The sequence below is a fragment of the Phasianus colchicus genome, chromosome 4, assembly GCF_987193195.1.
Source record: "Phasianus colchicus chromosome 4, bPhaCol1.hap1.1, whole genome shotgun sequence".
Lineage (NCBI taxonomy): Eukaryota > Metazoa > Chordata > Aves > Galliformes > Phasianidae > Phasianus > Phasianus colchicus.
Window position 1 is genome coordinate 57,431,345 of NC_143439.1, and position 22,931 is coordinate 57,454,275.

At 38.0% G+C, this 22,931-nt stretch overlaps 1 protein-coding gene across 2 annotated transcripts in view; it reads left to right on the plus strand.

Annotated features, from left to right (window-relative positions):
* QDPR (quinoid dihydropteridine reductase) overlaps positions 1 to 22,706 on the plus strand; it is a 48,352-nt gene extending 25,646 nt beyond the window's left edge. Inside the window, exons 7-8 of one of the 2 annotated variants that reach the window (XM_090139635.1) lie at positions 8,777 to 8,874; positions 21,688 to 22,706. In XM_090139635.1, the coding sequence (XP_089995761.1) occupies positions 8,777 to 8,861 (85 nt within the window). In that variant the 3' untranslated portion in view covers positions 8,862 to 8,874; positions 21,688 to 22,706. Of the gene's footprint in view, positions 1 to 8,776; positions 8,875 to 16,947; positions 17,045 to 21,687 lie in introns of those variants that run through there. The other variant, XM_090139634.1, reaches the window with a different exon arrangement.
* Positions 22,707 to 22,931: the final 225 nt, after the last annotated feature.

A 22,931-nucleotide genomic window follows, 5' to 3' on the forward strand; every position in this document is an offset into this window, starting at 1 on the left:
AGGGTTGGCTCACAGGAGGGAATGTGCTCAGCAGTGCCTGAGGTCAGACTGATGGCAGAAGAACCTGTGATCTGTGTTTCATGGGGAGGGAGGAGAGAAAATATCTCATGCTAAACTACGAGAAGATTACTGCTTGTCTATAGGAACCGTAGCTGAGAGATTTTTTTTTCCTCTGATTCAGGTTTCATTTCTCTTTTTTGTATGTAAAAGAGATTGAGCTGACCTCTTTAACTCCTGCTAAGATTAACTTGGTTTTCACTATTGGGTAACTTCTGATACAAACTTGGAGTGTAATGAACATTTTCTGAGAAATGGAAATAACTTTTAAGTTTCCTCCAAAATTTACAAAAATATATATAATCATAGGTCGTTTCCACCCTTGTGATTCTATAAGATCATCTAGTCCAACCGTGTTCACGCTCCCACTGCTACCACAAGTTACTAAACCATATCTCGCAGCTCCTTGTCCAGACGCCTCTTGAACACTGCCGGAGATGGCAGCTCCACCACCTCCTTTGGCAGGCCATTCCAGTGCCTGACCATATAAATTCTCATTAAGATTTTAATTTAATAATTAAGGGCTGAAATACTGACATTTGCTCTTATTTTTTTTGTGTTTTAATAAGACCTGACAGGATCAAAATCAGGCAAAGTAACCCAAAGCCTTATTTAAAGTTTCACGTTATCATTCTATGGGATAAATGTGCACAGAATCATGCAGGTAGTAGAAATAAAGCTTTACACTTGCAGACTAATTAGCCATATAATTTGTTCTATTTATGGTATTTCTGTAATCACTCACATTTAGGACACAAACACGGTGTCAGTAGGTCCCTAAAGTGATGGCAGCTCAACATAAGTTGTGTAGAGCTGCTGTGGTTTACAGAGGTGTTTGGTGTAGGTTACTGCACCAGAGGTTCTTCATTCTCTTTCAGGCCTCCATATAAAATGGAAAAGGATTTGACTGAAGACACCTATTTCTGTATATTGGGAAGTTATCAAAATCATTAATAGGATTTCTTTTACTTGGTAAAGTGCTTGCTAAACCAGGATTAAAATATGCTATATGGAGGTATTTTAAGATATTTGTGCAGTAGCTTCCAAGGCTGTTATTAAGCATAATAGGATTAATAATAAAAGGATAAGCTTCATTTTTGTCAGCCACACAAGTTGAAGCTTAGTCTTGTGTGTTTTTTAAGAACAAGGGGTGATAAAGCAACATTGGGGTGGCTGCTGTAATAAGCAGTGGTAGCAAAGCTCAGGAGCCATCTCACCTGGGCAGAAGTTATTTCAGCAGCTGTGTGAGCTCTGTGGGCAGTCTGCATTGGGAAGATGCTCTTAGAAGAAAAGGAAAAATGTCTGAAGAACATCCAAATCCTATTTCTTAACTATAGGAAAGCTGAGACTAGGATGCTTTTTTGAAGAGTTTGTAGTTAACTCTGATGTCATGAAGTTTTTCTTGCAGGCATTTTCACACAATATAAATAGCTGCTTTATCAGGATTTCAGTTAAAGTACAAATTCAAGCAGATGCTTAAACTACTGAAAAAATATCTTATTTGAATTTGAAGGAATACAAGCTTATGTTTAGGTTGTGTTCTGCACAATGTTACTTCAGTAACGTCTGGAGTCATCTGGTTTGTTTGTATTGGAGACCTCCATTTCATATTAGAAAAATTTGGCACCAGTACCAACCTGAGATATTCCCACTTCTTGTGGCTTGCTCCTATACAACACATGCCTTTGTTATAGATATGGCATAACCAGATTTTGTGGGCCCATTCCCATTCTTCTTCCATTTCCTTCAGGCTGGATCAACCTCCTGATGTGGTTCCACACAGGACCATAAAGAAGCTGGTGCTGTCAGAACTGAAATGGCCCATACCTGCAGTGCAGGACAAGAGGATTTAAAATAATTTTTGCAGCTCTACTTTGAGGGAATGTTAGAACAAGAGTTATAACAACTGCCAGAACTGTTTTCTGTGATACACCAGACCAGGACTATTCTGTGAATACTTACCAAGCCCCATAGAGTAATTTTAAGTACTGCTGCCAAAAATATGCGGTAGGTTTGGTTTTTTTTCTTTGTTTTTTTTTTTTTTTTGGTCTTTGTCAATAGTCAAAGGCCATCATACTAAACATGGACTCTCCTGCTGAAATTGAAGATTTCATTTCAGGTCAGATTCAGACTGCAATAGCCTTATGCTAGGTTGCCTCAAATACCATCAAGATCTAGTGTTTGAGGCTTGCTGCTTGAAGCAGAGGGCAACAGAAATGCTAATGGCAAACAGAAGTTGATTAAGGCAGGAAATAAACTGAGTTTTGCTCAGAAACAAGCAGTCACTTCTTTTCTCCCACATTCCCATAGCAGATGAATAATCCTATGAGATAACTGCCAAACTTTCTCATTCTTCATCTCTTTTTTTAACATCTAACATTCTTAACTACCATAACTGTCGGAGAAAATATCTCAAATTTAGACATGAGTTGAACTGATGCAAAACAGAGATGTCAGAAGGAAGCCTGGAATGGCAGGCCTGCGTGTGAATTGCTCCATGTCCAATTAGGCTCTGCCTGTAGAAAGTACTCAGATCTGCTGGTAGTACTTCAGGGAAAATACAGCACAGGCTTGGCACTGAGGAGCTCGTTTCTGCTTGTCTTGGGTGTGTTGTCAGAAATGGCTGAGGATTAAGGTAGCTGGCAGGGTGCTTTTGTCCAGATTACCTACTCCACAACAGCAGTTTATAATGTTGTGAAAGTCACACAGCAGTCTAGGCTTCTCTGATGTAGGTGAAATTTAGATGGAGTTTTATATTTCTCACTTTTCCCAGTGAAACTATTTCCTGTCTTTTCCATGTAGGTTTGATAGGGAAAGGTGGATGCTATAGTATTTGATGGGAAGTGTCTATAAATTTTTGAAGTGAACTCAAACTTCACAAAGTTCTTTAAATATCTGACAATATAGTTTTCAATTAAGTTTTTGTATGTTGCATTAAGGTAGCAACACAAATTTGAAAGCTGTAAAATACATTCTGATGAATAAAAATCAGTTTATTTCGTTTTTAAGATGAGAAATCTAGAAAACAGAAAAACCACAAATCGAATAATAATGAGGTGTCAAAGAAATCCTAGTCGTGACTTAGTCTTTACTAGCTTGAGATAGTTAAACATCCAAGCCTTCCAGAGCTCAAAAAGCCTTTAGACAATGCTCTCATACACATGGTTTGAGTTTTGGGTGGTCCTGTGTGCAGCCAGAAGTTGGACTTGGTAATCCTTATGGGTCCTTTCCAACTCAGGATATGCTGTGATTCTATGAAATTGTTAATAACACTGTAGAAAAATAGAAATATTTAATAAGAGTTTCTGATTTGTACTTGGAGAGCCACATGTTTGCATTCCACGGGGATAAGAAAGTATTTTCCTGAGTGTAGATAATCACTAATGGATAAGCACTTTTAGAGTTGCAGATAATTTGTACCAAACAGCTTTAAAGGGCTATAAAAACATCTGGCATGGCTGTAACTTTTAATAAATCTTGACGTACATATAAAATTTAGGAGAGCACAACAGTGAAAATGTAAATATTAGAAAAAGGGACAAATTGGGTGAGTTACCAATGGTGATGTGTTTAGCTGAATGATTGTCTACAGAAGTAGACAAATTTATTTTTCTCTACATCATCAGGTAGAGAAATGGAAAATTGTAACTGGAAGTGGAAATTGGATAAATAATATTAGAAATAATTTTGAATACATGAAGGTGTTCTACCATAGCAAAACAGAGTCCATATTCCATGATGAGAAGACAATCATGCGGATTGAAATCATCCAGTTCCATGGGATGTATGTTTCAGTCAAGCACACATTCTAGGTTTCATGTGAAAGCTGATAGGTAAAATGCAGTGTTCTTTGCCAGGATTAAAACAGATATCATGCCCCTCCTGAGTTTTGAGTTTAACCATAAATCAAGCCTCTCCACAGTATTTCAAGCTGGGAAATAGACTTGGGTAGACGTTGTGTCTGCTTATTGTGAGGGTAGCAAAGAGTTTATTTTAAAGTTATATCATGCTCTTCCATTATATTTTTTTTCCAATATATCTTGGCAGACAAGAAAAAGATTTTTTCCTGAAAATATCTAAATACATATGTACAGTTATTCACAGGAGGGAAAAAAAAAGAGTTGGAGGAAAAAAGGTTTTCATAGGAGGTATTTCCGACTTCCTAGAGAGAGCTATGAAACACTGTGCAGGGTGTTGAGAGATGACTTGAGTACATCTTTCCTTTTAAAGCAGAGCATTGGTACAGTGTCTACATGCTGGCACAGTTTCAGGAAGGAAGGTGAGGCTCCTTTGAAGTTACAACATGCATATGAAAATCACCAAATATTATATGATGGGGAAACTGGAAATCTTTTGATACACATAAGACCTGAATAAGTGCTTGTGTGCCTGAAACCTTATCTTATTTTTCAGCAGCACTGGATTATAATATATTATATTACCTTATAGCAATGTATAGTATATGGTTGTATAAAGTAATAATTATATTACAGCTAGTATTACATATATAATATTTTTAATAGGAAATTGATCAGTTCTAGAAGGTAGTGTCTTCTCACAGTCACGCTACTCCTAAGCATGCGTTCTGTAGGTATTAGAGCTCAAAAAAAGAGGAGTTAAAATGTGCGATATCTTGCAATGATCAAAGATCAAATTCCAGTGTGAGAAAACTAGAATTGTTTCAGATGTGTTTTAGGTGAAAGTGTCCTTGCCTGCCTTTTTAGTTTAGTTTTGGCTTTTCTTTCATAACCCAACTGTTCTCCCTGGTTATAAAATGTCAAGGTCAAAGAGAGGTGAAGCTGAATGGTGCTGGGAATCTGAGATGCAAATCAGTTGCAGATAATCCCTGGATGCTGGAAGACCATCCGGCTTCACAGAGCCATTAGCATTCAGGGACGCTCATTAGCACTCAGGCATCCAGTCAGTGTGCATTAGCAAAATGAGATGTGTTGATTAAAGCTACAAATTATGTGTTGAATGCAGAGACTTTAAACCATAGTGGCTTCATGTTCATAAGATTGTAGTTCCGTGCTTACACATTTTAAAAAATCTAGAGAGACTGTAATCTTCAGTGCTTGTTTTGTGTATGTGGGTTTATTTGCACATATTTGTGAGTATGGGGGGGTGAAAGAAGTGAAGTGTACATGGAAAGAAAGGTGAGAAGTTAAAAATTTAAATATTTGATAGTTGTTCTTAATATTTGGAAAACTTACAGTTAGGATAGTTAAAAAAACAGCAAAACGGTCTGGCCTATACAGAAAAGGATAATCAGCATGTATTATCTGGTAATTTCAGAGCCTTAAGTGAGATCTAGCTAAAACTAGAGGATTACGTGAAAAGCAATACCATCTTAGTTTAATGTCTGTATTAATATTCAGTCTTCTTACCACGAGTCATGCTTATATTACACAAGGCTATCTTGAATAAACACAATAAACAAGGGTACTGTCCTTAATGTTATGCTGTCAGCATTTTGGATAGTATTAGTGGAATGTATCTTTATTGTGCAAGGTGTGTAGTTGCAGATACATTTGAATAGTTATCTTAAGCAAACATAGCATACCACTCTAGTTTCTAACGATGTCATCCTTCAGAACTGCCAAGATAAGTTGCATCACGTTGGGAGTTTCATCAGATACGCAGTTTCATCCTGAAATACAGAATTTTCTTCTAGGTACCTTCAGCTAATCCTTGTTCCTAACTGCTGTGTAGAAAACAGCAGTGCAGAGCCTCAGCAGCCAGGCAGGTAGGACATCTGAGTCTTTGCTGGGAGTCCTCACAGCCTGAACTGAGTGGCAGGCAGGCTGCTGCTCCAGTCCTAATGCTTGTTCTTACCCTCTTTGTGCCTTTGGTGATGGGTCTGGGAAGGCTGGTAGTTATGCAGATGACTGTTAGGCTGTGCAAGGCTGTCATGAGGAAAGGCATTTATTTACAGGACTAATTAGAAAGTGGGTTTTTTGATGTCCTTCTCGGATAACTGTCTCTAATATCTGCTGCTGACAAGGCTCATGGGAGAGGTAATGATTCTGAGAATGACTCAGCAGAGGATTTCTTACTTTCTTCTAGTCTGAAATACATACTTGATTAGGTACAGTACACCTAGATTTCATTTTTAGGAAGAAAAGGGTCTGTCAGTGTTACTTAAAATGAAGGTCTTTGGGGAGAGCTTTGCTATGTCAGTTCTGCTGGGTAGCACTACAGGGCAGTACTGGCTGTGAGTGCTGCTTCACATCCCTGCACAGTTCCCTGGCTTTGCCAGTTTTGATTCTTTGACCTCTTCCTGTATTTTGCTTGTTAAACTCTGGGAATACAGGCAGCATTCACATTTTGCAGTTATGTGATGATTCCTCCTTGAAGTAGACTTTTATCTCCTATGTTTTGAATAACACAATCTGTATACTACTTGATACTTTGTTTTTGCATCCTTAACTTTAAATTGCACCTGTCTTGGTGGGTTGTTTTTTGCCAGTTGCACCTGCATTATTGAACTCCAGATTTTGTGCTTTAGAGAGGAGGATGCCTGTTTCAAACTGGCTTATTCCTGGGGTAGTCCAATGAGGATACCTGCCAACGAAGGATGGGAAGAACACAGAGTTAAAAGAACAGAAAACGTAGAGCAAGCCTAATATATTTTAATTGGTCCTTCTGAGCTGAAGGTTACACCTGTACCATGATATTTAATGGCTGTCGATAGATTACTTTCTTATTTTGTGTCATTTGATTTTTAGACCTATTTTGGGCTCCGTGACATCTTGTGACACTGAGTTTCACAATAGAATTCATACTGATCACATTATATTAAAACAAAGAAACCCATCCAAAAACCCCACTCAACTCTTCTTTCTGCTTTGAATCTTTTCTTCTGGTTCTACATAGGTTGGTCCAAAAGTAATGCCTCCTATTTATTTCCATAGAAGTCACAACAGATGGAAAGAGCACAATGACACTATTTGATAGAACAAATTCTCAGCTACAAAACACTGTTTTTCAACATATGCACAGCTAATGGTGGTGACTCTTTGATAGTGATGAACATACCATGCTCATAGAAAATATGCACCACTGGAGGTGACCTGCTGTTGCCACTGCCTCACTGTGCTCACATCCACTGCTCGGTTTCCATAAACACTCAGCAAGCATTGATGAATGTCAGTGAGTGAGATTTTTTTTTCTGCATGGAGGAATTCAGTGACACACCTTTGCTTCGGAAATGCTTCCATGTCAGATGCCATTCTGTGAGACTGCCCTGCTGCCATCTGTTGTGTGGCAACAAAATGTAATGAAATATTGGTGGGAAGGTTGAGCCCCTGCTGCTGTATCACAGATATCTGCCTCTGAGGTGGGGCAACAAAATGAAGTAGGAGGTATTACTTTCTGAGCAGCCCTCATACCTTAAGCAGTAGTCAGCTTTTGTTTTTTAGTTGTTTCTAAACATGAGGGATGGCTATGACTCCTTCAGAAGAAATCATAGCTTGCTCTGTCAAACAATGACTATGTTCAAAATCATTAACACCAAAACTTGTTTTGAATGAAATTCTTTACAGAGAGTGGTTTCCTTTCAGCAGCAGGACCCCTCGGATATTTTCAGCTAGTTAGTGACAGAACTGATGAATCACGCTCTTATGAAGTTAAAACCTGTGTGTGAAGAGTTCCTTTCTGTACTGTGGAGTCAAAAAACAGTCAAAAAAAAAACAAACCAAACCTGAAAACTTGATCACTGACATTTTAGGCTCATTTGAGATCTTTGAACTTTGATTTCTGTTTTCATAGTCATTGGGAGAAGCTTTGTAATAGCTTTATTTCTCATTCATTTGGGAATAATTACAAAGATGCATTATGATGAGCCTATTAAGTTAAAAATGCTTATTTCTAATCAAATTGCTATTTTTCTGCTTTTTCCAGGCGGCAAAAGACTTTATTTCCAGAATAAATCTACACACAAAATTAGCGATGGGCATTTTTCTGTAATATTTCAGGCTAAATAGTCATCTGACTTTTCTTTGGTAGCAGAAATGCATGCTTGTAACCGAAGTAAGCAAAGTTGTGAATTTTCAGCATATTTACAAAATGTATTTTCTTCTACCCAAGCAGGATTCAGATAGTTTTCCAGGGTGTGTCAGTTTCAATGCAATGTTCTGCAGTGAGGAAATGTCATGTTTCAAGTGAATGCCATTTGCTTCCCATCTCTGTAGGAAGAGCTCTGCCACTGATGCAGGCAGAGTATAGGTAGGCCCTGTTGTGATAGCCATGATGCTTCTGGTTGGAGCAGGATTTTTGATGTCTGAAAATAAATAAAATGGTCTTAATGTAAGTTTGCTTTCTGGAACTTTTGAAATCATTTGGGAAATAAAGCACATAAGGAATTTGTATCTCTCTTGGTCACTTTTTATAACATTTCAAATATAAGGAAACATTTAACAGCAAAAAAAAAAAAAAAAATCATAAAGGTCACAAATGCTTTCATACTTGGAGTTCTGAGAGGTATATTTAAGCCTCGGCAGACTTTTAACCTTTTCTAGCTTACAATAAGTTTGCCATCCTTTTAGAACCCTTTGATTGTATGGCTTTTGTTCTCTTGAAAGGGGGACAGGGCTGCCTGGTTACTCAAGCAGATGCCAGGCTTCTGATTAGCATTTGATGAAAGCCACTTGTGAAAGCAGAATCAATGCTCAGATTTACAAACAGTAAACGTGGGTATTGGCTTGTCATTTCTTCCTAGGTTGTTGTCCTATAAAGCTGTTCAAGTTCCTCTCTTCGTGAGAACATCTTCGTGCTATCCCTGCTGCATACAAGCATTATGTTAGATCGAGAAGAAGGGTGAGTAATTCTTTTTAGCTCCATTATCTAGACTTTTTTTTCATTTCATAGGAGGAAAAAAGAATGAAAATGCAACCATCTAGAATAACACATTATAAGTTGATAAACCATAATAACCAAACTGTGTGTCTGAAGGGGCCTCATTACAGAACAGTGGAGGCACAAGGGGGAGCTTATTGTGGGCAACAAAATAGTGCTCTAATAATGCTGTCACTGTACTGAGTACAGCATCAAACATTAATCCATGTGGTTATATCCAGGTAGAAAAAGGAACATACTCTGTTTTAAAAAAAAAAAACAAAAAAACAACACAACAACAACAACAGAAATGAGTCTGAAAGGGTTACATAGCAAATCAAAGCTAGCAGGGAGGGAGAAATTATTTTGAATGGGGTTAACTGAAGGCAAAATGGTAGCACCTCTACGGTAAGTTTTTTTTACTAGTCTGTGTAAACTCCCACTGCCTGCTGTATAAGGAGTGTGTATGTGTGTTGAGGAATAGATAAAGGAGAACTAGAAAAGATGGATGTTTGAGGCAGTATCTATTATATGATGAGGTCAGCTTTTGCAGTTTATACCAAGACAAGTGCACAGAAAGAAGAGCTGTGGGAGCATCTTTTCTTGTATTAAAGACTGGGCTTTTCAGTTTAGACAAGGACTGTAGTAATAGTATTTTATGCATGAGGCATCATGACACAAAATGCAGGATCAGTAATATCAACTAATAAAAGGATTACCAATAAAAGTAGAGGTGTTGCCATTACCCATCAGTTTAACTTGGTTTGGCTTGGTGTCCTACCTCAACAGCCATGCTCAGGAAAGCCCTGTTTACTGTGGTAATACACAGCCATTCTGACAGAGAAGCTGGAAGTTTCATGTGTACCAGACAAACCAGTGCAGAAGGTCAGATAGGAAACTTGCCCAGAAGTGATTGGGCTGAATATAAATCTCAAGATGCTCAAAAGCTCATTGCTTTGTCTCACTATTTCTAAACTGTATTGTGTGGGACGATGTCCAGACTAATGAGCTAGATCTAAATGAACTGTTGCAAATGTTGGTATTACTGCAAGTAATGCTGTAGGTGGTAAAGCACCTCTAACATGGTTTTCCTCCTATGATACAGTTGCTCTGCTCCGTAAAGATAAATCAGCTTTAGCAGATTTGAAGCATAACAACATCACGCAACTTCTTCCAGCATCTGAGCATTTTTGTCTCTTGCCAGTTTTGATATCTCTCAATGTAATTCTATTTTTTCTAATTCTAGGCAGTTACGTGTGTAGTAAGTATTAACAGATTCACAGATCGTGACTTGTTAACTTTTATTCTTAGTTTTATTTATCAAATTCACACGTCCATCAAATATTCCGAAACATTTTTGAAATGTAATACTCAGGGATTACCTTTATAACAGAAGTATTTGTTCACTTACAAAGTGCTATCAATGTTATTATATTTTTAATGCAAATATTTAATGCGTCTATTTCATCAGGATCTTAGTTTCCCATTTTTAGTAAAAGATTACTGTTGTAACATCAGACTGCTTTCCATTTTTAAAAAAACTATCCTAATTTAGTGCTTGCTTCTCACTTAGTATACATTTAGTACTGTTTAGATATCCATAGATATCTAGCATATCCATAGATATCCATGCAAACTACAGGCTTAAAGACTGCAGTTATTTGCACATAACTGCACTGTTTTACACATATGTAAATGAGAAGTGCAAAATGAGAGGTGAGGTTGTTACTTTGACTCATGGATGCCTGGCTTTTAGTGCACAAGTACACTTTTAGTCCAACAGGAATCAGACTGTGAGTTTGGGCTTAATCACGTGGAACTTCATGATTTGTGTAAACTAGAAAGTTTTCAGCCTGAAATTAAGTATTGTATTTATATCCATTTCAGTGTGGGAGTATGTGGCCTACTGTAATGAGGGGCAACTGAGATATATAGTGAGAATTGTCTTGATGTGTGGAAAGTTAATTGTTTGTGTGTGAATATAAGTAGTTGTAGTTATAGTGAACCCTCTTCACTTAAGCTGTTACGTTTTTGTTCTCCAATGAGTTCTGAATTTACTGATGCTTGTTTATTTGAGGATTAGAGCAACCCTTGACTAAATTATTTATACCTGCTGATTATTTTTTTAAAAGTTGTTTGTGGTCTTGAATATTTCGTATTGAGGACCAATGTTTGAAACAGTGTCAGATTAGTGCCAGTAACAGGTAAATAAATAAGGAGACACTTTAATGCAGATATATGATCAGGAGGCAGGGACAGTTAAGTGCTATTCTAGGCAGCCAGCTATCTGACAGTACTGCAGCTATACCTCTCTATTCCCTTTTTTTGCTGTCTTCCACTTGCACCAAGTAGCTGAACTTTCTATTCACTTAACATGTTTCCCTGTTCTCTTCCTTTCCTGTCACTGAATCACAACTAAATAATTCTTAATTGCCTTCTGAAAGTAAGTTGTTTTTTCTTGTTTCTGTCTTGCATATTCCTTCTATCTCTTCCAGCCTGTATCGTCCCTATTTTATGCATTTCTTTGCATGTGCCTCTTACCTGACAGCTCCTTTGTAACTTGATTCATACAGGCCTACTGTTGAAAATAGATGTTTCACTTTGCCACTGTTCACCTTACTTTATCTTCAAATCTGTCATTCAGTGCATTTCTATTACCTTACTTCCCTTCTCTGTCTGTGCCCTGGTGCTGTCCAGTTCTTGGTGGTGTGTGAGCACCAGAAAGCAAAAGAAACACGTACCTACAGCGCAAAAAGAGAAAAATGGAAGACATAACAGAACCTTGAAAACAAAAATTCTTCAAGAGCAGCCTTTATGCTCCCTGCTGATTGCATCAGGAATTGTCATTTGTTCATTATTATCTTACTAAGATTCCAGACCTTCAGATCACCGACCTTTCTGACTTCTCTGTAACTTGCAGTCTTTTTCCAGTACACTGAAAACTAACAGACTTGTTTTGTTGGGAGCTCAGTTGTTTGTCTGTCTATTCAGAGAGTAAGAGTTCATTTTCTGTGATCTCTTTTGTGCTTCAGATGGAACAGATGGCTCAGCAAAGTAAACATCTGTATGTGAACTGTAAAGTGTTCATATGTTATTTTGTACCAGTGTAAAGTGAGACCCAGTCATCAATACTAATCAACAAACTATTTCTGTAAGAAGACTAGGAAATTTTTGATTTAACACATAAATCAAGAAGAAAGTTGCTGACAACTAACTTAAGAAGAAATTGCTGGCTATTTCTGAGGCATCAGTAACATACTTGGCCCAATATCATACAAAATCTAGCTATAAACATCTCTGTTCCCACGGAGTTTTTTGTATAATCCTTTTGTGATAAGCATTCCTGTAAGCTAAGGCAAAGAGAGATTCAAGGGCACTGTTGGTTACCTGTTGATGATTTGTTGTCCTTGCCTCTGCTATCTTGCATGATAATTACAGTAAACTATGTGCTAATAGTTGCATTCTTTTGATATCTGTGTGGTCATGACTGACCTAGAATTTCTGTTTTGCTCTGTATTTGAGCTATGCCTTCTCTATTTCTACGTCTTTAAGTTGGAAAGAGACTCATAAAGTTAATTGAGTTCAACTCCTGTCTGTAAGGACAGGACAACTCGAAAGTCAAACCATATTTCTGAGAGCATTGCCCAAATACTTGAACTGTCAGCTTGGTCTTATGCCTCCTGCCCTGGGGAGCCTGTTCTGAAATGCCTCTGAAAAATCATTTCCTGATGCCCAACCTTGACACTTCCCTGACACAGCTCCATGCTACTATTTGGATGATGTTGTGGAAGTTATTTTCTTGTTCTAGGCATGCTGGCAAGAACTGAAGTTCTGTTTTTTCTTTTTCCATCTTTTACTGTAAATGTAACTTGAGCTTCTATTCCCTTATCACAGAAATACTAGATGACAATCTGCAAGCCTTCAAGTCTCTCTCTACCTCTCTGTTGTTTGATTTAACAGTTGTAGATGAACATGTTAATCAAAAAGGCTAGCAGTGAAAGTACTGTAACTTTTGTAACCTTGCTTTTTGGACTTCTAAGGTAAAACCGTGTTGTAATAGGTAGGGCAGTTAAAATTTCTCCAAACTTGTTTTGGTTTTAGAGTCTGAAATTCTTATTCTACTAAAATTAACAGTGAGATCCCAAGTGATACTGATGGAGCTATAGGAATGTGCTCAGTGAGCAGTTTTAAGCACAGTTATATTTAAATGGAGCCTCCAGCACAGGAAATTTTTATGTGCTTGTTTAATGATAAATATATGTGTATTCTGAGCTGAATTTAAATGGAAGCATAACTTGTTTATTTCTTTTCGAGGCCAAGTTTTGTACTGAGACTGAATTTAGAAGTGGCTTTCATTGCAGACTATTCCTGCTTTTAATGTCAGCTGAGTCTGGTGGAGTTTTTCCAATGATAATGGATCTGTGGACTAAGATACTAAGATTTTTGTAACTTGGAGAATCTCAAGAGTTTTCTCTGCAAATAGGGTTCTTTTTAGTGGTGCCTTTTGTTGCTAACAACAGCTTTTTCCTGTTGTTAAACAACTTTTCTTTGTCCTGTTGCAGGATCTACAGTGGTGTTAACACTAATAAATCAGTCTTGACTTTCTTTATTGAATAAAAAAAAACAAATAAGAGCTGTTAAACAACCTTAGATGAATACATAATATCAGAGCACCAAATTTCTGTTGCTGAAATTTCAATGCTTTAGTCCTCTTCTATTTGCCTTGAACTCACTTTGTGCTTTGTCTGATTGCATTGCTTGTAGGACATACAGCTGCAGTGTTAGGAAGCACTTAAGTTCCAGAAAGTATAAGTATCACAAAGGGTTCCTGTTTCATTTGATACTCCTTCCCAGCTATCAAAAATAAGAGTAAAGAATGCAAGAAGAAAAATAATAATAATAATAATAAAGTAACATTTTTATAGGTGCAGTTCTGTGGGACAAATCAATATTCATCATACCTTTGCTTGAGATTGGAATGAAAAATAGCAACACAAAAGAAAAAAATAAATGGAAAATAGAGTTATTTTGAATAAATATGGGGTTATTTCAATTTTTGAATAGGTTTGCTTTTAGTAACAATTTCTATTTCACCCTTTTGTATTTATTTTATCACATAGTTTTCTCACTGTGCTCAATTGTATTTAGGATGGTGTCTCACTCCAATTTGTAGGAGGGAGATGAGGTTCTTTTAATATCTGTATACCCGGTGTGAAATTAAGAAACAACAGTTCAAATACTGGTCCAACCAGTTTATTATAAATCCTAATCAGGGAAATGGGAAAGGGAAGGAGGGCGATAGAAGAGATAGGAAAGAAGCAAGAATTGCTTAAAGCAGGGATAGTCACCAGCAGGATCCAGCAGTGGTCCCGTTGCATGGCATTTCGAAGGTTCGAGGCAGAAGCAGCGGGGCAGAGAGCAGCAGCAGCGTGGCTGGCCTTGGGCAGCAAGCAGGTAGCAGGAGGCAGTCACAGAGCCAATCCGGGAGGAAGCAGCAGGACTCAGGTAGCAGCCCAGGAGCATCTGTCAGCTTGCAGGAATTCTGTAGTGAAGAATCTGATGTTCTTCAGCATGCTGGTAGAGCGCAGAGCAAGTCCAGGAGGGGGGAGAGAGGTTGTGAGGCTTCTCATGGCAGAAACCTCTTCTTCATGAGGAATCTGTTGCCAGAAAACCCCAACTTCATGATTGTAGGTCCCCTTTTTATCCTCCTCCTTCTGTCAGCGTGGCATTCCTGGTAAGAGTCATGTGCAGCACCTCCTGAGATAGCCATCTTCCTTGAGATAAGTCCTCACAGAGGACAGCTTCATGGCATTAAGCTGCGGCTTCTCCCTCTCTCATTGCCCCTGGCCCTGTCCATCTTTGTCCCTCAGACAAAGGATTTCCCAACCCTTGCCCAGGATTTGTCCATCAATGTTCTCCGGACAAAGGATTTCCCAACCCTTGCCCAGGACTTGCTTGGAATTGTTCATCTGTGCCCCCAGCAAGCTTTGAGACAATGATGTAAAAGAATAATCTCTTACAGATGGTTATATATTACAAAAGTTACAGGAGCTAGGATTTGTCCAAAATAACTTGGACATCATCTGGAACAGGACAGTGCTAGAAGCAGTCATGCAAAAGCCTCATTTTAAACATCACGAGACTTTCTCCCTCTTAGAAAAGGAGGAGAACAAAGATCAGAATCAGGAGCCAAATTTATCCTCAGTCTAAAAGTGTTTAAATCTAAGGGTTGCAATCCTGAGGACTCTATTTTCTCAGATCTTTGAATGGATTACAGTGGTATAACTAGCTGTTAACTACTGGCACAGAATTCTTCCAAACAAATCCAAGGCTACAGCAGATGTGAAAAGCACAAATGCCTTTTATGTGAGAATAAGATGAGGAGAGCATCTGCAGAAGCTGGAGCTTCAGGTGGATGAGAGTAATGTGTTGTAATCTGTAATTCCTGTAAGGAAGGAACAGATTCCTGAAGTCAGAACTGCAACTTAAAAGAGAAGTCTTGACCCCACAAAGTAATCATTGGAGGAAAAAAACTCACTCATCTTAAGATATCTGTAGACAGATAAATGTCTTACTAGACCTTGATTGAGTTAATCTATTCATATAAAATACAGAAGCATTTCCTAATTAAAAATAGGAGGCAACCTTGGTTTCTTCCTGAAGTTTCCTGAGGGCAAAAGAATTACTTACAAATTATGTTATTTTGGAAGCAGGAAGTTAGCCCTCATTGGAAGGCTATCTTTCATTTCATTGTGACTGTCTAATCCACATGAGTGCTTTACTTTTAATCTGTGCAAAACACATCTACTGGTATGTTGATAGCAGTTCACTTTGAAACCTCATTACCCTTTCTGGTAGTTTTGCTGACATAGGTTAGTCGAAAGTGTTGATGCCACTGCATTCACATCCAGCCAGGAGTGTCTGAAGCAAATGGTAAGGTATTCTGAAGATCTGGAAAATTCCAAAAACTTCTCTTTTCTCCATTTGAAAATAATGACTGTGTCAATGGAAGGAGAAGATTTGAAGGTTTTTGAACAAAGAGATCTTGGTACTCAGCTTTTCTCTAAGGAAATGTTAAATATTTAGCTTTTGCCAGATATGACAGCCAAATGTCCATTTTGAAAGTCTCTGATGGAAGCTGGGCAGAATTGACCCATAAAGGGTAGAGATCTACTTTGAGTGGAGCTGGACAGGGGCTGCCAACAAAAGGTTTGCAGTGCAGAAGGACTTATCTCTACAGGTTTTTCATGTGAACTGTTGCTGATGGGTTTGAGTGAAGAACGAATCTTTGACAGTGCAAGTGTAATGATTTAGGCTGAGAGGGAAACTGTTCAGTGCTTGTTCTAGTTTAACTGGCAATGAGCTGATGAGGGTCAGGTGTGGAAAAAGGATATGGAAATAGAATTAATGTCTTTGCCGTAATCCAAATGTATAGAATCATAGAATGATAGAAGCATGTGAATTGTAAGGAACCTTTTGAAGGGCATCTAGACCAACAGCCCTGCAATAAACAGGGATGCCTACAGCTAGAGCAGGTCATTCAGAGCCCAATCCAGCCTGACCTTTTGTGTCTCCAGGAATGGAGCATCCATCCCCTCTTTGGGCAACCTGGTCTAGTGCTTCACTTTTCTTAAATTTTTTTATTGAATTATCAATATTCAACACTTTGAATGTGTAAAGTGCTTTGAATTGGTTTTGAGAGTTTTCTTTGCCACAAACTGTATGGATATAACTTGATATGGCACTTGAAATGTAGACAGTATTAAGGAATGAAAAATAATTGTCAATACTATTAGTTATTGAATTAAGCAGTTCTGTATTTTAACATTTTCTCATTTTGGCTCAAATTTAATCCTCTCAGTAGTATTTATATGACTATTTGCAGGCTTATTGAAGCAGATCACCAAATCTGTGATGTGGTTCTCAGTCTAGTCCCATAAAATATTGAGGTGGTTATGGGATAAAAGACTAAGGCAGATTTGCTTAGTTTTTTGCTTCTTAGAACATAGTCTTGGAATTTTGACTTTAAGCAACTTATCTTTTTTTTTTTTTTAGACTCCTTGTTCATTGTTCCACACACCAACCTGGGCAGCAGCAGCAGCCTAGGCTTTTATGCATCAAATAAAAGATCTACTAGTGATTATACTGCCAAAACCAAAGCACGACTTCTATTTTGCTGGTGTCCTTGGCATTACTGTATCTCTAAGAAAATGTTTTTAAAAAGAATGTACTGATATTGAGTTCTAACCTTAGCAGGCCAGTAATATTCTCCACATGCCCATGAAATAATTTTATTTTTACCTTTGTAGCTAGGGACTCTTAACAAACAGGAATTGACACAAAAAAGGATAACTGGCAAAAAAGACTGAACCATGGTTAATGAAATGCATTCCTGAGTGTGATCCTTTTCAGCCAGAAAGAAACTAATGTCCTACATTTGCATTGCCACATGTTGAACCAAAGGAGTTATTTTAGTGAGAGAACTCATCATTTTAGCCAGTTTAAACAGGCCTTTGCTCCTCGTTAACAAGTTCAGTATTAGTTAAGTGCATTTTTCAGTACATTAAGATTAATTTTGTAGAGGTTAGCAAGACAACCATTAGGCTAAACCATCTAGGAAACTAAGGGATAATGCAATAAATGATTGATCTGTTTAAAAGGTCTGTTATGTTTCTAAGCATTCCATTCAATTTTGGGAAAAGTTAAACATTTTTATGTGAAGATGAATTTTCACATTAAATTATGTATACTTTATTTTACTTTATTTTTTTATGAAATATTTAGAGGATCTCACTCCCCTCTAATGCAAGTGCACTTGATTTGTTTTTTTTTCAGTTTAGCTTTTCAGATGATAACTACAAGATATCAAAGACATTTTTTCATAATCTTTGAATTTTTAGGGTATTTCCACTGATACTGTAGGAGTAGTACAGTGCTATGCCAAACACCTATTTAATACCTGCCATGTTGGTGTTACAACTATGCCATAATATAAAGCAATAATTAATATTTTTTCTGATGTAATTAGAGCTAACAAGTGTGTGATCACCTCACTTCAGATGTAATCTGTAGTAATTATTCACAACATAATTTATGTATTTACTAGGTATTGACACTTCTTTCACTGTTTATAAAGAAAGCTACTCCACAAAGATGACTACAAATCTTGATTAAAATTAAGATATAAACAAGAGAAAACTTTGCAGCTGATTATTTCAGTGTCAAACAGGTCAAAACTCTCCCCAGGGTCTCGGTCAATCTGCACTGGAGATGGGACAACACCGAGAACCTGCCATTTTAAGGCAATAGTTTTTGTTGTTGTTCCTTTCTGTAGTCTGCTGAAATGATTCAGATTCTTGGAGATATCAAATAATAGCTATAGTTCACTTGCCATGGTTTCCTTAGCAATACTACGCAGACTCAGCAGTTTTCAATCTTGGCCTTCATTGAAGACCGTGCACTTTGGTTTTCTCAAGTTCAGGAACCTGTGCTGATTATCCCTTTGACAGAAATCACCGTCTTGCTGGCAGACTGAATCAACAAACACTTTTCTTCCTCCTCAAACTTACCTGTACGAATCCTATACAAACCAGGTCAAAGTAACTGGCTACTCTCAAATAGTTATCCTCCTGGCACTGAGAAAAAAAATGGGTGCAGTATGGGACGTTTTCCTTTCTCAGATCTTGGTGCAGCGCAGCTTGTACTGAGGGCTTTTCCAGGGCAATTTGGCTGGGGTGATCAAATAAGTCTCTGCAAATTTTTCCTCTTTCTTTGAGGGGACTTCTGCTGTGTTGTGATACAAACAGGAGCACAAGTGAAGTCTGACAGGATAATTATGAGACAAATTGCTTATAGCAAGCAGAGGTAATGCAGCTGGATTTCTGGGTGTAACAAGTCACACATTTCTGACATGGTCACTGTGCTGGATGTTTTTTTTCCTCAAAGCTGCAGCTGTCATCTTTTGTTAGGACAAAGTACTTCTCTGACATCAGTCCCTCATATCACTTAACACAGAAATTCAAAGAGCCAACATCTTCTTTCTTATTTCTGAACAAGTTTTTAGCGCACCTGTCCTGAGTTCCCTCCAGGAGCACAGGTAGCTCTTCTGCTCTGTGGCTAATGGTTGCTTGCTGCTGATCATGAAGGACTCAGGCGAGGTTCTGTGTTCTTTTTCACCTGCTGTATTCATCTGCAGTTTTAACTATTTTGTGCAAGCATCCTTGCAAAAATCAGCAGTTTCTCCAGGTTGGACAGAGCAAGTCTGATTCTCTATAGCACAGAGATCCAGAGTCACTTTCTCTGATGGGAAATGAATATAAAGTGAAGCTAAGAAGTTGTCCACTGGTTCCCCTAATACATAAAATTACTTCTATAAGTAAAATCTGAAATATATGGCAGATGGAATTGGTGAATTTGCTTTTGGATTGTACGTTTGTCTTTTGATCTGTAGGGTGCATCTCCTCATTTCTTCTATCTGTGGAGTTTGCCTAGATTTTTCTGCCTTGTTTTTATTTTGGCTAGTCTCTTCCTCTGTGAATTCTAATACTACTGGAACATCTCTTTAAAAATTTCCACTAGTTTACTATGTCTCTCAGAGTGAAAAACAGAAAAGTAAAAGTAATTTTCAGGAAGCAGCACATTTTTCTTATCAAAAGGGAAAGTCCCATCCAAAGCCCTGCCTTCATAAATGACTGGCACAACTACAGCATACCTGGCTTCTCCTGTGTTATGAAGTGAAGGTGGTTTACTGGTTGGAGCTATCTATGTACTTGGTGCACCTGTCTAGCTTATTCCTAGTCACTTGATATAAAGAACATGGCCCACACTGGGCTAACTTTAGGAGAAGACTGCAACCTTTTCAGCATTCCCCTGCATTTGCAAGCCACTGATTCAGATATTGATCAGTAACCAAGTCATTTTTATTCTCAAGTAGCAGATTATTCTGAAGTCCAGATGCAAAATGACTGTGGCATATATCAAGTAGAATAACTTCTAATATAGCTAATGTCAGTCAGTCTTTCTTACATCAGCAAGAACTTGGGCCAAAATAAGCATAGTGCTGGAGCAGCTGCACTCTGTTCTGGTAGTTATTCTCTTTGGATGAGATGGAAAACTGTGATTATAACTAGGGAGTGTTCCCTGTCCCTGTGGACGTTCTTCACATGTAGGAATGTTCTGCCCTGCACCTTTACAGGTTTCACTGGGTAAACACATCCTGCTTGGGCAAATGGCTGCTTCCCTGTTAGTGACAAGTGTCCCTTCATTTCTTTTGAACAGTGATGTAATATTATTACAAGGCGAATGCAGTACTTCTGTGTAAGATTAAATGCTCCTATAGCTAATGTCAGTTTGTATTTATATCTAGGTGCCACGCTCTAGAGTTATTGAGGTATTGGTTTTGCCGACAGCCAGCAGTATTTTTTTGTAATGAAATCCAGCACGTTACTGTAAAAATTGGCTCCCCAAACGCTGTTGTTTAATATCTGGTCACTAGGTGTCACTACTCATCTAGGAGAACAGCAAAGCTTTGTTTCCATTTTTGTTTTAGATTTGTACAAAGAAAGATCATTTGTATATAAGAACTTTTGTGTTGTCTATAAAAATTTATAGCTAAGGAACCCTGTATCGTGATCAGTAAAGAGGCACAATGTTTTCTGATTTTAGAAAGAAGCCTGTTATGTAGTCACTTTCAACTATAAAAAAGAGACTTAGAAATGGTTTTCAGTGTGTTAGCTGCCCCTAGCACAGAATGATTTTAGCTGTTGTTCAAATTAAGGAAGGTGGCCGCAAAAGAGAAAATATTTCAGATTTTTTTGTTTGTTTGTTTCAAGATGGTTGTGGGGAGCAAGCAAAGAAACCTTTGGTTGCAACAACAGATTAAGAAGTCAGGCTATATTTTTTTTTTAAAAAAAGATAGTCAAAGAAAACATTCTGCTTGGAACTTCTGGGGTTCCTGGGTTCCTGCTTGTGTTAGAGTCTGTAGTTAGAAGGATTAATCAGGCTACACGTGATACATTGTGATCTCAAGCAAGGTTGGAAAATCATACTCAAAATCTGAGCAAGTACTGAATGGTACACCCTCCTTCCTTTATTGCATGTTGGATAACTAAATTTGAATCTGGATATAAATCTTAGTCTCTTGTTCACTGATATCTCTTAGTAAATGTGAGGCACCATTTTGGAATGTATGCTGCTATTCTAAGAAAATGAACTTTGGCCTTTTAGTGAAGGAAAACCTGCTTCCTTTGCTGCAGTGCTGTGTAAACATCTCCTACTCATGTCTATTCTCTGCTCTTGGGATTCAACAGAGCTTAAGAAAAATATTTAAATGGAGACTGATTTCTAACCCCTGCTGAACGCCTCGAGAAATAAATGACTTATGATTATGTTAACGTTTTTCTGTTCTAATCACTTAATGATCAGCAATTGACAGCAAAATGCCCCACTTGATGGGAAAGACAAGGGGGGATGTTAAGTGATCCTTTCATGGAGGGAATGATGTGTTTTGTCATTCTCCCATTATTTTTTGAACAAAACTAAATTCTATATGCCCAAGACACCTTGTGCTGATGAGTTCAAGGAGATTGGGTGAGCTATCAGAGGTTTCATTTTCTCTACCTAGAAGCAGCAAGTATTTAAACAGAGGCAAGTGATGGTTTAGCTCTGCCTGTTGCAGATGCTTTTGAATACAAGGATATTTCCATGGAACATGGGAAAGAGCTCAGTTTTCTGCTTACTGTGCTGTACCTTCAGCATATAGGTATTATGCTTCTCTTTCTTTTTTTTCTCCCCTAGCTATTCAGGAAAACTATCCCCAAATACTTCTGAAGCACTATTCAAGATTCTTTTGTGTAAAACCTTACCAGAAGAGGAATGCCTTGTTTGCCCTGCTGCTCCATCACCCATCTGATGACTGCTTAACAGACTTGTGATTATACTGTTAATATAACAATTTCTGTGTAAAAAGTTGCCTGGCTTGTGTCTGAGGAAATCCATGAGCGCTGGATAGGTACGCTTGCTTGTGTGTGGACTCTTTGCTGATTTATTATAGAGGCATCACCCAACTTCCCTATTATGACACGAAAGCTGGGAAGAATGATTTAGCACTACATCTCTTCCAGTGTTAAAATGCAGAGTTTCTAGAATCGTGAGCCTGCGCCCCAGGAGGATGACTCAGACCTTTTGCTGAGCATTAGGGAAATCTTTGTGTCAGGCTCCTGAAAGTAACCATACCAGAAGTTGTGTGTCCTTACCAAGTTAAGTGTCCTCTGAATTTCTCTGTGAGAGAAGCAGTGCTTTCTTCCTCTGTGTCCTTTTCCCAGTAATGGACAGTATCTACAAATGTAAAATGCCACGCTGCGTGTTGGTCCCACAAGAATTCTTAGGTAATGCCACAACCTCCAAGGTAACATCTGCCCTTGTGTCGTGCAGGTACTGAGAAGGGGAGAAATCGGTCTGATCTGCCAAAAAGGGAGGGAAACAAAAGTATGTAAGAACAGTCACAAAATGTTTTTATGAATTGCAGTCTATGGAGCTGCAGTTAGATCACACGCCAATAGTTCCAGAGTTATTTTTCATCCTCAAGCTTTCATGTGTCCTATGCACATACAAAACTCTGAATTCCCTCCCCAAGGAGCCAAGAAAATGTTTTCCTTAAATCTGTGACAGCAATAGTACTGTTTTGCATGTGTTTAATAAGAGCAGAATTACAGTAATGTTCCTGTTCCATGTGAGCAAATATAGTAAGTATTTCCACAATGGCTACAACTGGGATTTTGTAATGCTCACTGCTTTAACCAGTTTAAATAAAGCAAGGCGAGCCCCTATCTGATTTGCTAAACAAGTTCTGTCCTGACTCTTTGTGTACATCCTAAATCTTTCTCTAGCTGTTAGTCAAAACAAATACATAATTAAGGAGAACTACCCCCTTATTACTGTTTAATTTCCTGATAAAGACATTAAATTAAATTAAAAGGAATTTCCCCAAAAGCCCCCCTTCCAGACTGAATCCCTGCACTGACAAGCTATTGGATTTTCTG